Here is a 12,978-nt window from a genome sequence, read left to right on the forward strand (position 1 = left end):
TGAGCCCGTTGGTGCAGGTAACTGTGTCCGTCTAGTTCATCAAAGATTTCCTAGTTTTTAATGACCCTTCACTTTCCCAAGCAAGATGTACTACTTCACGGTCTGATCTCTTCCTGGTAATCTCTCCAAACATGAGACGAGGTCTTGCCATGGTTGGAGTGCGGTTACTTCCCATATGAATAAAGGAGAAAGGCTGTGTCTGGAACAGAGTAGTGGTACTGAGAACAACATGGGGCTGGACGAGCACCCTGGTGGGTAGATTTCAACTGTGGTGTGTGTCATTTTGTTTAAGCAAAGAGAATAAATCTTAGTGGCAGATTAAGTCATTTAGAAAAATCGTGGAAGTCAAAAAAGAAGACACATTTAAAGAGTCATTACCTTGATGGGCTGAATTAAAATTTTGTGACAGTTCTAGAAATAAGTCTGAAAAAGGGATAATGTATTTGACTGTAGATCACCTTGGAGGCTAAGTTGGAAAGCTTTTATTTGATAACCTGTAGATAATGAGAAGTCAACTGGAAGTTATCAAATAAGGTAATTAGAAATGAAAATGGAAGGACTACTTTAGGGTACAATTGAGACCCCAAATCTTAAATATAATTTGTTAAGTCTCAGAGAGGAAAAGACAAGACAAACAGACATGTCATGCAGATGAGGGAAACCATCAACACAACCTCATAATGGCCTCTGGGGCTTTGCAGAGATTCAGAGACTTAAAAAGGACATGGGGTGTGGGGGGGGGGGGTGGGAGAAACAAAAGTGACTTCACAAGTATAAGTGGGACCCTGATTCGCACATGTATGTCATGTTAGCCAGAAGAGCCTTCAGGATTGGTTCAGACCTGCTGACCAAAGCAGTAAAGGAGCCCTGGTGGCGGTTACATGGTGGGCTGATAACTGCAAGGTCAGCAGTTTGAATCCACCATTCACTATTCACTCCGCAGGAGGAAGACAGGACTTTCTACATCCATAATGCTACTTTGCTTTTGGAAACCCACAGGGGCAGGTGTATCTCTCTGTAAGGTCACTGTGAGTTAGAATCTACTCAGTGCCAGTGGGTGTGATTTTAAGTTGGGACCAAGGCCGTCAAGAAGTGAACTTAGGATCATAAGATCTAGCACCCCGCTCTCCACTGTGACTGTGCTGCTGCTCCCCAAACCTGCTAGCGGAGTGACAGAAAATCCACTCTCGGAAAATGCTCTCTGCTAATAGAACAAATCCGGGGAGAGCTACAATTATGTGGAAACTCACAAATAGATTTTGAGTGTCCACAGTAAATTAAAACCTTCAAACTCAGTGCTCAGAATTTTAAGGTCTCATACAGAACAAATGGACAAGGAATGAGGGATGACTTCATTGACTAGTCATGGGGGGATGTTCACAAGAAAGAAATCCTGGACAACGTTTAATCAAAGACATGGCAACTGGGAGAAGGAAGGAAAATGGATGGAAGTCATGAAGCCGCCACCAGGGGGACAAAGATAGTGTGTGCCCGTCCCTTATCTGCAGTTTTGACTTCCTAGATAAGGAATGGGTTTTTTGTATTTTATTTTTCAATAGGTTTCAATTTTAGAGAAGTTTAGGTTTACAGAAAAAATGAGCAGAAAGTAGAGTTCCCATAACCTCTTCTCCCCAATGCAGTTTCACCTGTCATTAACTTCATGCTTTCGTATGTATATTTGTTATAGTCGATAAACCAAAGTCTCTGCATGAGGCCCCCCCCCCCCGCTCCTTGGTATGCAGTTCTTTGCATATTAAACATGACAGCATCACATGAAATAACTTTACCATCCTAAAAATCCCATCCTCTACCTATGTTGCCTTTTTCTCAAATATTTCCTATGGTTGATTTTTTTCTTATTGTCTCTATAATTTTGCCTTTTCTAAAATGTCCTACAATGTATAGCATTTTCAGACTGCCTTCTGTCACATAAAAAACTCAACAGCCAATAAGTTGATTCCAACGTATTGATTTATGATTCCTCCATGTCTTTTCATTGTTTGATTGAAGGGTTGTTTTTTCTTTAATCACTGCATAACACTCCTTACCTCCTTACTCCTTTATATAAATGGAGCACACACTGTCCTTTCACTTACCGAAGAGCATTTTGGTTGCTTCCAATTTTGGCCAGTTAGGAACAAAGGTGCTATAAACATCTTTGTTAGGTTTTTGTGTGGACTTAGTTTTCAACCAGTATGGTAAATAGCTATGCCATGAATAGGGTTTTGATACTTGATACTATTGAGCAGATAAGAAGTTTAAATGGGCTTTCTGATTTAAAAAATTTTAAATCCTCTTTTGGATTAAATAAAATACATCCCCAGTGCAAAGGAACCTGGTCCCATTCCTGTCCTCCTGCTATCCACTATCTGCAGACAAGTCGTGTCACCAGTTTTTCCGATGTCCTTCCTGAGATCATCTTAATTTGGTTTTTGGTGGGGGTTTTTTTTGCAAATAGAAGATTCATACTTTACAAAAGAGCTTCAAATGCTTTACGAAAAAGTGGAATTAAAAGGTAACAGAATTTTTCCACAAACTTTTAAAACCCCCTTCGTTTTCTGTTCCTGGGATTTTATACTTTAATAATGTGTTGCACTTTATCCCTTTCATATGCATGCCTACAGAGCTGCCTCATTCATACTGTAATTTGTTGAACCAATCCTAGCTTTGATCATTGTATTTGCTTATAATCTTTTGCATGTTTAAACAAAGGTGCAGCGACATTCCTTGCACAAGCGTCTTTTGTATTAGGTGGCATTCCAGAATGGAGTTGCTAGTTCAAAGGATGATGGCCATCCTTTTTAAAATCATTTTATTAGGGGATCATACAATCCTTATCACAATCCATACATACATCAATTGTGTAAAGCACATTTGTACATTCATTGCCATCATCATTCTCAAAACATTTGCTCTCCACTTAAGCCCCTGGCATCAAATCCTCATTTTTCCCCTCCCTCCCCGCTCCTCCCTCCCTTATGATCTTCCATGTGGTCTTTGTTGCTTCTGAGCTGGATGACTGCTTTTTTACCTTCAAGCCTTTAAGACCCCAAACACTATATCTTTTTTTTTAATTTATTGGGGCTCATACAATTCTTTTCACAGTTCATACATATACATACATCAATTGTATAAAGCACATCTGTACAGTCTTTGCCCTAATCATTTTTTTCTCCTCTTTTCTTTTTTTACATTTTTTTTAATTTTAACAATTTATTGGGGCTCATACAATTCTTTTCACAGTTCATACATATACATGCATCAATTGTATAAAGCACATCCGCACAGTCCTTGCCCTAATCATTTTTTTCTCTTTTCTTCTTTTACATTTTATTAGGGCCTCATACAACTCTTACCACAATCCATACATATACATACATCAATTGTATAAAGCACATCCATACATTCCCTGCCCCAATCATTCTCAAGGCATTTGCTTTCCACTTAAGCCCCTTGCATCAGGTCCTCTTTTTTTTTTTCCCCTCCCTCCCCATTCCCCCCTCCCCCATATGCCCTTGGTAATTTATACATCGTTATTTTGTCATATCTTGCCCTATCCGGAGTCTCCCTTCCCCCCTTCTCTGCTGTCCCTCTCCCAGGGAAGAGGTCACATGTGGATCCTTGTAATCAGTTCCCCCTTTCCAACCCACTCACCCTCCACTCTCCCAGCATCGTCCCTCACACCCTTGGTCCTGAAGGTATCATCCACCCTGGATTCCCTGTACCTCCAACCCTCATATGCACCAGTGTACAGCCTCTGTCCTATCCAGCCCTGCAAGGTAGAATTCGGATCATGGTAGTTGGGGGGAGGAAGCAATCAGGATCTGGGGGAAAGCTGTGTTCTTCATCGATACTACCTCACACCCTAATTAACCCATTTCCTCTCCTAAACCCCTCTATGAGGGGATCTCCATTGGTCGACACTTGGGCCTTGGGTCTCCACTCTGCACTTCCCCCTTCATTTAATATGATATATATATATACACATATATACACACACATATATACATATACACATATATACACATACATACACACACATATCTTTTTTTTTTTTGCATGATGCCTTATACCTGGTCCCTTGGGCACCTCGTGATCGCACTGGCCGGTGTGCTTCGTCCATGTGGGCTTATTTGCTTCTGGGCTAGATGGCCGCTTGTTCACCTTCAAGCCTTTAAGACCCCAGACACTATCTCTTTTGATAGCCGGGCACCATCAGCTTTCTTCACCACATTTGCTTATGTACCCATTTGTCTTCAGCGATCCTATCATGGAGGTGTGCAGTCAATGATATGATTTTTTGTTCTTTGATGCCTGGTAACTGATCCCTTTGGGACCACTCGATCACACAGGCTGGTGTGTTCTTCCATGTGGACTTTGTTGCTTCTGAGCTAGATGGCCGCTTGTTTATCTTCAAGCCTTTAAGACCCCAGTCACTATCTCTTTTGATAGCCGGGCACCATCAGCTTTCTTCACCACATTTGCTTATTAACCCATTTTGTCTTCAACAGTTGTCAGGAAGGTCAGCATCATAGAATGCCAATTTAATAGAAGAAAGTATTCTTGCATTGAGGGAGTACTTGAGTGGAGGCCCAATGTCCTTCTGCTACCTGAATACTAAACCTATAAAGATATGCACATTGATCTATTTACCCATCCTCATATATAAATATATTTGCATATATACATGTCTTTATCTAGACCTCTATAAATGCCTTTTTGCCTCCCAGCTCTTTCCTCTATTTCCCTTGACTTGCCTCCTGTCCCACTATCAGGCTCAGTCCCCACCAGGGTTTCAACCCTTGACCTTGCCCTACCAGGCCTCCCGCACCCTCCTCATCACCAATTTGGATCACTTGCTCCCTTGTCCCTGGACATATTAAGACCACTTCCTTTCCCCCCACCTTCCCCTCTACCATGTACCCCCGGAACTGTCAGTCCCATTGTTTTCTCCTCCAGATTGTTCATCCAGCCTATCTTATTTAGATAGACCTTTGGTGATAATAACATGTACCAAAATAAGACATAGAAAAACCAAGCAACAATATATAACAAAACAACAACAAACCAATGACCAAAAACCCCCCACAACACAGCAAGAAAGAAAAGCTTGTAGTTAGTTCAAGGATCGTTTGTTGGCCTTTAGGAGTGTTAGGAGGCCTTTAGTACAGTCTGTTGGGGTACCATGCCCTGGCCCCAAAGTATACTTGCAGCATTCCCTGGGGACCTCGCCACTCCATTCCCTTGCTGTTCTGTTGTACCCCCTTAGTGTTTTGCCTCCGTGTGGCTGGATCAGATCGGGTGCTAGTTCCACATTGTGTCTCCGGGGTTCTCTGTAGAGCTATAGGTCAGTGAGGGGCGTGATGTCCCATAGTGGGGCCGGCCATGTGGTCCTCTCTGGGCTGGCTGCTCGAATTTGGGTCATCGTCCTCAAGGTCTGATGGGCGGCCAGGATGTGCTCCACTCTCTCTTATTCCCCTTTATCTGCTCCCATGAGCTCCGATCAGATATGTCCCTCTCCTGGAGCTGCAGATTCTATGCCGGCTTCTGAAATAAGTTCTTCTGGGGGGAGGGGCAGGTGTCCACTTAGTAGTTGGGATTGGGGCCAGCCCACCAGACTTCACTGGTTCCCTACTCCACGCCGGCATGTTGCATTCACATCTTGGAGCACTGAGTTGAAGTCTGGTCCCTCTTTCCCTGTGGAGATATAAACAATACCCGCCCCTTGGGTGGGTTAGTGCCCTGTGCCCCCACTACCCATTTCTTTTTTATTATTTTTTTCCTTTCCCCACCTCCTCTTTCATTGTCTACCATGTGTATCCCTGTATTTGATCTGGTCCCTGCCATATTACCTGGTCCTCACCCCAGGAATGTTTGTATATAGTACCTTTTTCCCTATGCCCCTTTTGCATTTTCTTTTTTAAAGCTACCTCAGCAGACTCATGTTGTACTTGTCCTTTTGTGTTTGACTTACTTCGCTAATTTGTTCCCACCTTTCTTTGGTTAGGTTTGCCAGTGGTCTGTCGATTCTGTTTATCCTTTCAAAGAACCAACTTTTAGCAGCATTAATTTTTTCCATAGTTTTCTTGATGGCCATCCTTTTGAAATGTGAACTGCACCTCTATGTGCACTGTGAGAAGCGTTCAGCCTTGTCCAAAGATAAAAATAGTTAAGTTTCACAATTGTTGGACTAGTTTTGTTACCTTCTGAGCACTCTGTGGCAACCTTTCAAAGGAGGATTTGTTTTTTCACAGTTGTCAGTACTGGGATAAACTTGGTGATGAGTTGTTTTCTTCTTGGCAGATCGCCCAGTGACTTATCTCTATAATACGCTGCACTATTATGAAATGCACCTGAGAGATCGCGCCTTTCTCAAACGGAAGCTGGTCCATGCGATCATCGGCTCCCTCAAGGATAACCGACCACAGGGCTGGTGCCTAAGTGATACTTACCTCAAGAGTGCAATGAATGCCCGAGAAGACAACCCTTGGATCCCAGACGACTCTTACTATTGCAGATTGATTGGCAGACTAGTAGATAATATCCTTTTCCCTTGTACTTGCCAGAAGTTCTGTATTTTTATTTTTGAGAACAGGTATCTTTATAAAGTAATAATATTTTTATAGATTCGAAGACTTCACTTTTTTAAAAAGATTATTCTTACTTTTACTTCTGTAAAGGTGTTGAAACATCCTGCCATATAGACTAAAATTCACTCCATTAAAATTTATATGTAAAAAATTAACTTCTTGGAGATAATTTATCACATTGTAAATATCTTACTGATTTAAACTCATTTTGATTGTTTTAAATAAATTCCCCCTTTTTTGTTTCTCTTTTTAATATTAGTATTAGGGCCCATGGTGGCATAGTGGTTTATGTATTGGGCTGCTAACTGCAAGGTCACCAGTTTGAAACCACCAGCTGCTCTGCTTTTGAAAGATGAGGCTTTCTACTCCATAAAGAGTTACAGCCTTAGAAACCCACAGGAGTTTCTGTCTTATAGGATCTCTGAATCGGAATGACTCACTGGCAATGAGTTTGGTTTTTTTGTTTATATTTGAGATAGTAAGAAACTTCATTTTCACTCCTTTTCACAAAAAATGCTACTATAAAGACATAAATGTTTCTTCATTTTTTACTTCATGTTTCATGTTATAAACACTTGCTTATTTACCATACTATTATTTACTAGATAAAGAAATTTATTTCTTGAGCTGTAAAGATTGCTCATTAAGTAATTTTCTTATTAACTTCCTATAACTATTAAGAGAAAAAGTTTTAGGAAGCATATGTCAATATAATGGCATGGTTATCAAGGACCCCTTTGATACCAATCATTTTTAACCTGTGATTGATCATGAAGTTGCCATCAAAACATTTCAGTCACCTCAAGCTTAGTTAGATTTGAATTATATTAATCCATCTCTTATAGTCTCTGCCCATAGGTAAATCACTTCTTTGGTGATCATGACAGACAAATCTATAATCTTATCAGATACTTACAAGTGAAGTATTTGGGAAACTATGACACACCCTACTCATGAATCCTTAATCTCAAAATAGTTATTCCTTTAACTGTCTGCACCTATGGCTGGCAAATCTCCTGGCCCATTTCCAAACTGTGACTGGAGATTCAATGAGTTTCCCAACCCAGCTGCCCATGCTCTGCATGTTACTTGTGTGGAGCTCATGGCCTTGGCTGTTTCAGGCAATGACGTTGGGAATGCCCTACTAAATGTCGTCCTGAAGAGGTATGTATCTAGTTTCATGAAATAAAGATTCATTGGTTGGTTGTACAGAGAATGATCATTTTATGTAGACCTGCTCTCCCAGGCTGATGTGCATTGCAAAGTTGCTGTCCTCTGGTTCTAGACTTGGTGAGACCGGTTTAATGGAATGAGCCCCGGACAGTCAGGAGACTTGGACTTGTTCCCGTCTCTGTTCTTTGTTAGTTGTCTGATACAACATTTTAAAATGTTTACTTATCCCTGTTGTTCCTAGCTGCAGTTGAGTTGGATCTGACTTATAGCAACCCTATGTACAACAGAATGAAATATTGCCCAATCCTGTGTCATCCTCACAGTTACGCTGTTGGCTTCCACTGTTAGAGCCACGATGTCAGTGCATCTCATTTCAGGCCTTCTCTTTTTCACTCACCCTCTACTAAGTTGAAGTTCTTTGCCAAGTTATTTCCTGATAATATGCCAAAAGTATGTAAGACACAGGCTCACTCTTCATACTTCTACAGAACATTCTGGATGTCTTTACTCAAGACAAATTTGTTCTTTGGGCAGTCCTTGGTTCTTTGAATTGTCTTGCCACCAGTGTAAATCAAGAACATCAGTTCTTCTGCAGTCTTCCTTGTTCATTGTCCAGTAGTCACAGGCATATGTAAGGTGATGAAAATATCACAGCCAGGGGTAGGCAGGCCTTAGTCTTTAACACTTTAAAGAGGGTTTATGCAACAGATTTGTCCATTGCAACACGTCCTTTGATTCTTGACTACTGCTTTCAGGAATATTGATTGTGGATCCAAGGAAATTTAGATTCTGATCACTTCAGTCTTGTATCTGCTTATCATGATGGGTACTGATCCAGTTTTGTGAGCATTTTTGTCTTTACAGTGAAGTGTAATCCAGGCTGAAGACTCTAGACCAGTGGTTCTCAACCTTCCTAATGCCATGACCCTTTAATACAGTTCCTCATGTTATGGTGAACCCCCCCATCATAAAATTTTTTTTTGCTACTTCATAACTAATTTTTCTACTGTTATGAATTGGGCGGCCCCTGTGAAAGGGTTGTTTGACACCTAAAGGGGTCGTGACCCACACGTTGAGAACCACTGCTCTGGTCTTTGATCTTCTGTCAGCAAGTGCTTTAAGTCTTCTCTTTTCAACAGAGTTGTGTCATTTGTGTGTTACAAGTCGTTAGAGAACTTTCCTCCATACCTGATAAAGGCATTCTTCAGCCAGCCCAGCGTCTAGGATTATGTTCTCAGTGTACAGAGTAGTTACAAGGAAAGGGGACAATGACCCAAGCATTCATGATTTTACGCCCTGCAGTAGTTCCTGTCCTGTTCAAACGACTCCTGGTCTGTGTACAAGCTCTGCATGAGCACAATGAAGTATTCTGGAATTCCATTTCTTCTCAGTGTTATCCATAGATTTTTTATGATGTGCATAGTCCAATGCTTTTGTGTAGTCAGTAAAACACAAGTGAAGATCTTTATCTTTCTGGTATTCTCTACTTCCAGCTGAGAGCCAACTGAAATCAGTATTGATTTCTCTAGTTCCAAGTCCTCATCTGAATCTAATCTGAATTTCTGACAGCCCTCTATTGATTGACTGTTGCAACTATTTTTAATTACCTTCAGCAAAATTTTATTTGCATGTGATATTATATTCATATTGTTCAATAATTTACCCATTCTATTGGGTCATCTTTCTTTGGAATGGTCAAAAAATATGGATCTCTTGAAGTTGAGTAGCCAGGTACCTGTCTTCCAAATATCTCTGCCTTGACTAGTGAGTGCTTCCTAGATTCATGCATTTTGCATTTCACACTGTTTATTAATGAGTTTTCAACCTTTTCTACTCATTTTGAATTGTGCTCCTTCAACCAGTGAAGTTCCTGAGAGCTTTCTGCTGTCTTCATCATTAAGGTCATTTCTACTTTGAGGAATTAGCTCTTCCTCAGTTGTATTTTGATTGCTTTTCCACGTAGGGACTCAAATTCCAGCACTAATCTGCTGTGGATTCCCTGCTATGCTTAAGGTTTCAGAAACTAATCCCTCAGAAGTGAACCACCTCTTCCTTCTTCCTAGTCTGCCCTTAGTCCAGAAGCTCCGCTGAAACCTCTTCACTGGGAATGACTGTGTTGAGTTTGAAACATGCCTGGCATAGCTTTCAGTGTAATTTATCACTGAACACAAGCTCCTCTTGTAAAGATCAACAGAACGTAGGAGTCAATGCTTGAGGAAGTGAAAATAGTCATCTCAGCCTGGCAACTCTTGTGAAAGACTACAACCAGAGTATAGAATGTACATGTACGTATGTAGAGGAACCCTGACTGCACCAATTAGACTGTCAGCTGCTAACTGAAAGGTTGACAGTTCAGAAACCTGCGCTCTGCTGCCATCAAAATTACAGCCTAGGAAACCCAGTAGAGTCCTGTCCTCCCTGTGAGTCAATCGAGCGTCAACACCACCTAACAACACATATGTATGCATAAGTATACACAACCATACCATGCTGACCTTGGTATATTGACTTTATTTAACATAAATCCAATTTTTTAAACTAAAGTAGATCAATTGTCAAACCCCTAAATTATGTAAGATCAAAATAAAATCCATTGGGAACCATATATAATGTCTTAACAATGTTATATTTTATTCTTTTTTCTTGAACTGTAGTCAGCCTTTAGTACCTCGAGAGAACATTACCGCGTGGATGAATGCAATTGGATTGATCATTACTGCGCTACCAGTGAGTTAGCAATGTTAGCAATTGTAATCTGTACTTAGATATCAAATGCAGATGTGTTCTATAGGCAAAAAGAACAAGATGCAAATAGCATACCTTTTTATAAGTCATATAGCTTAATGAATGTTTCATATTTTTTAAAGCCTTTCATGTTATGTCAAAATCTACAGTGCTTATTGCCGTTCTGCATTAAATATAAACACGCCTGCCTGCCTTCTAGGTTCCTACATCATCTGGTCCCACCTTTCCTCTCTAACAATAGCTTTCACATCATAATCTGATGAAATCTTTGGCCATTTAGAGCCCTTGCGCATGCACATGCCTTCTGAGACATGTTTCCAGTACTTCTGATGTACTTAAGAAGAAGACAAATTGCTAGAATGGTTTCTGTTCTATCCGTAGCTGTAGATCTACATTACCAGCATATGGCCTGCCTAACTCCTCCTCCTCCTGTGTCATGGGCACCATCTAATTTAGTGCACTCCTGAGCATCTGTGGTTTGATGTAGGAAAACCATCTCTCCTTAGTGGCAGGTCAATTCTGCACCCATCAAGCTGGTTTTGGTCCAATGTTAATTTCCCCTGAGGGGGGGAAAAAAAGAAATTTAATTTGTTGGTTTTATCTTCTGAAATATCTTGTAGTTTCAGTACTGTTCTCCCTAAACTTGTTTGATTATTCAGCCGTGTGAATGACTGTTATTTTACATACCTCTAAAATATGTATTTGTAAATTATATATGTGTATATAAGGCCATCTATCTACCAAACATTAGTGAAGCTGATGTATAGTAAATGTCAACCACTTGGCCAAACTCGATGTATGCAAGTGCAGGGTCTCGTACTCACAGATACTTCTCCCTAGCTTGTTAGTGACTTCACACCTGCTCTGCCCACCAAGTCACAAGCTGGATTCGTAGGAAACTTGAATGACAGAGAAAGTGCTAAGTTTTTAGGTTGTGGGGTGGATTACTGGGTCAGTAATACTTGTCAGCAGGCTTTCCTCTGCTTTTCCAGGAGCCATATTGGATTGTCCTTCACGATCGCATTGTCAGTGTTCTCAGCAGCCCCAGCTTGACCTCGGAATCAGAGTGGGTGGGCTATCCATTCCGCCTCTTCGATTTCACTGCGTGCCATCAGTCCTACTCAGAGATGAACTGCAGCTATACGCTAGCCCTGGCACATGCTGTGTGGCACCACTCCAGCATTGGGCAACTTTCTCTCATCCCAAAGCAAGTAGCACGGTTTCTTTAAGATATTTGACTTATTTTTGTTTCTTAAATCACACATACGTGTGAAGCAATGTATCTCATTTCATTAAAACAATTTTCATTAAAACAATTATGAATACTTTAGTGGATGTTTAGTAGGTAAATCAATAAACCTTATATCTCAGAATTATTTATTTAGAGGAAAAATATTTTTATGTACAAGATGTAATCTGTATCTAATTTTCTATTACAGTGTCAGGTAGTTAAATTCATGCTTTTTCCAGAATGTATCCCAAAGGCTGCCTTTTGTTGTTGTTGTTGTTGTTGTTGTTGTTGTTGTTGTTGCCTTTTGAGTAACTGGTACTAGCCTATTTTCTGATAATATTTTGGTATTAACCTGATTCAAATGTCCTGATACTGGCATTTATATCCTGTTAGTTATTTTCTGTTTACTTAAGATATTTTACTTTATTTCATTTAGTAGTGATAGAAATGGCTTCCAAATGTCAAGTAACGTACTTCAATAATCAGATGAAAGTACATAGTAAAAGATGACACTGTACTAACTTTAAAAAGGTGCTTTTTTTCTAACACATTTTGTTAGTAACATTAAAGGGAATTTTTTTTAATTTTACAAGTACTTAAAGCAGGCTATATTAACAAAATTCAGGTAACTGATTTTGAAGTCACAAGCAATTTTTTAAAATACATATTTTCAAATTTTAGATTTCTCACCGAAGTACTTCTTCCTATAGTGAAGACTGAATTCCAGTTACTGTATGTGTACCATCTCGTGGGACCTTTTTTACAAAGATTTCAGCAAGAGAGAACTCGGTGTATGATAGAGGTAAACTGTAATTTAGGTCTTTAGTGATGATTAAGTTCTAAACAGTCTACTTAGGTTTCTAGCCTGGTACTGTTCAAACTACAGCTCTCAGATATTAGTAGCAAAGTTAGTATGATCTAAGAGAAAATGTCGAGAAGGGAGCAAGGCTATAATAATATGTTTACTAGTTACCATGTCAGTGTATGAGAAAATCGCTTGTGAAGGTTGACTTTCATTGTAGACCGTTATGATGCATTTGCAATACTACAGTGCAGAACAATTCATTACTGTCTCGAGAGTAGATGAAGTCAGTCATCCTTCACATGGTTATTGAAAAAGAGAAACTGAAGCAGACATAGCATTGAGCTATCAAGTAGAAGTGTTAGCGTGGTTAGCTGCTGAGAGCAACATGCCAGCTGCCAGTTTGGGAAACTGAGAGTGGTCTCTGGATCACACAG

At 40.2% G+C, this 12,978-nt stretch overlaps 1 protein-coding gene across 3 annotated transcripts in view; it reads left to right on the forward strand.

Moving 5' to 3' along the window:
- Nucleotides 1–12,978, forward strand: part of MED23 (mediator complex subunit 23) — a 56,426-nt gene that overhangs the window by 40,450 nt on the left and 2,998 nt on the right. For all 3 annotated transcript variants that reach the window (XM_075554539.1, XM_075554540.1, XM_075554541.1), the window contains 5 exons: nucleotides 6,304–6,540; nucleotides 7,589–7,754; nucleotides 10,418–10,490; nucleotides 11,501–11,715; nucleotides 12,421–12,541. In XM_075554539.1, the coding sequence (XP_075410654.1) occupies nucleotides 6,304–6,540; nucleotides 7,589–7,754; nucleotides 10,418–10,490; nucleotides 11,501–11,715; nucleotides 12,421–12,541 (812 nt within the window). The remainder of the gene's footprint in view (nucleotides 1–6,303; nucleotides 6,541–7,588; nucleotides 7,755–10,417; nucleotides 10,491–11,500; nucleotides 11,716–12,420; nucleotides 12,542–12,978) is intronic.

The sequence above is a fragment of the Tenrec ecaudatus genome, chromosome 7, assembly GCF_050624435.1.
Source record: "Tenrec ecaudatus isolate mTenEca1 chromosome 7, mTenEca1.hap1, whole genome shotgun sequence".
Classification (NCBI taxonomy): Eukaryota; Metazoa; Chordata; class Mammalia; order Afrosoricida; family Tenrecidae; genus Tenrec; species Tenrec ecaudatus.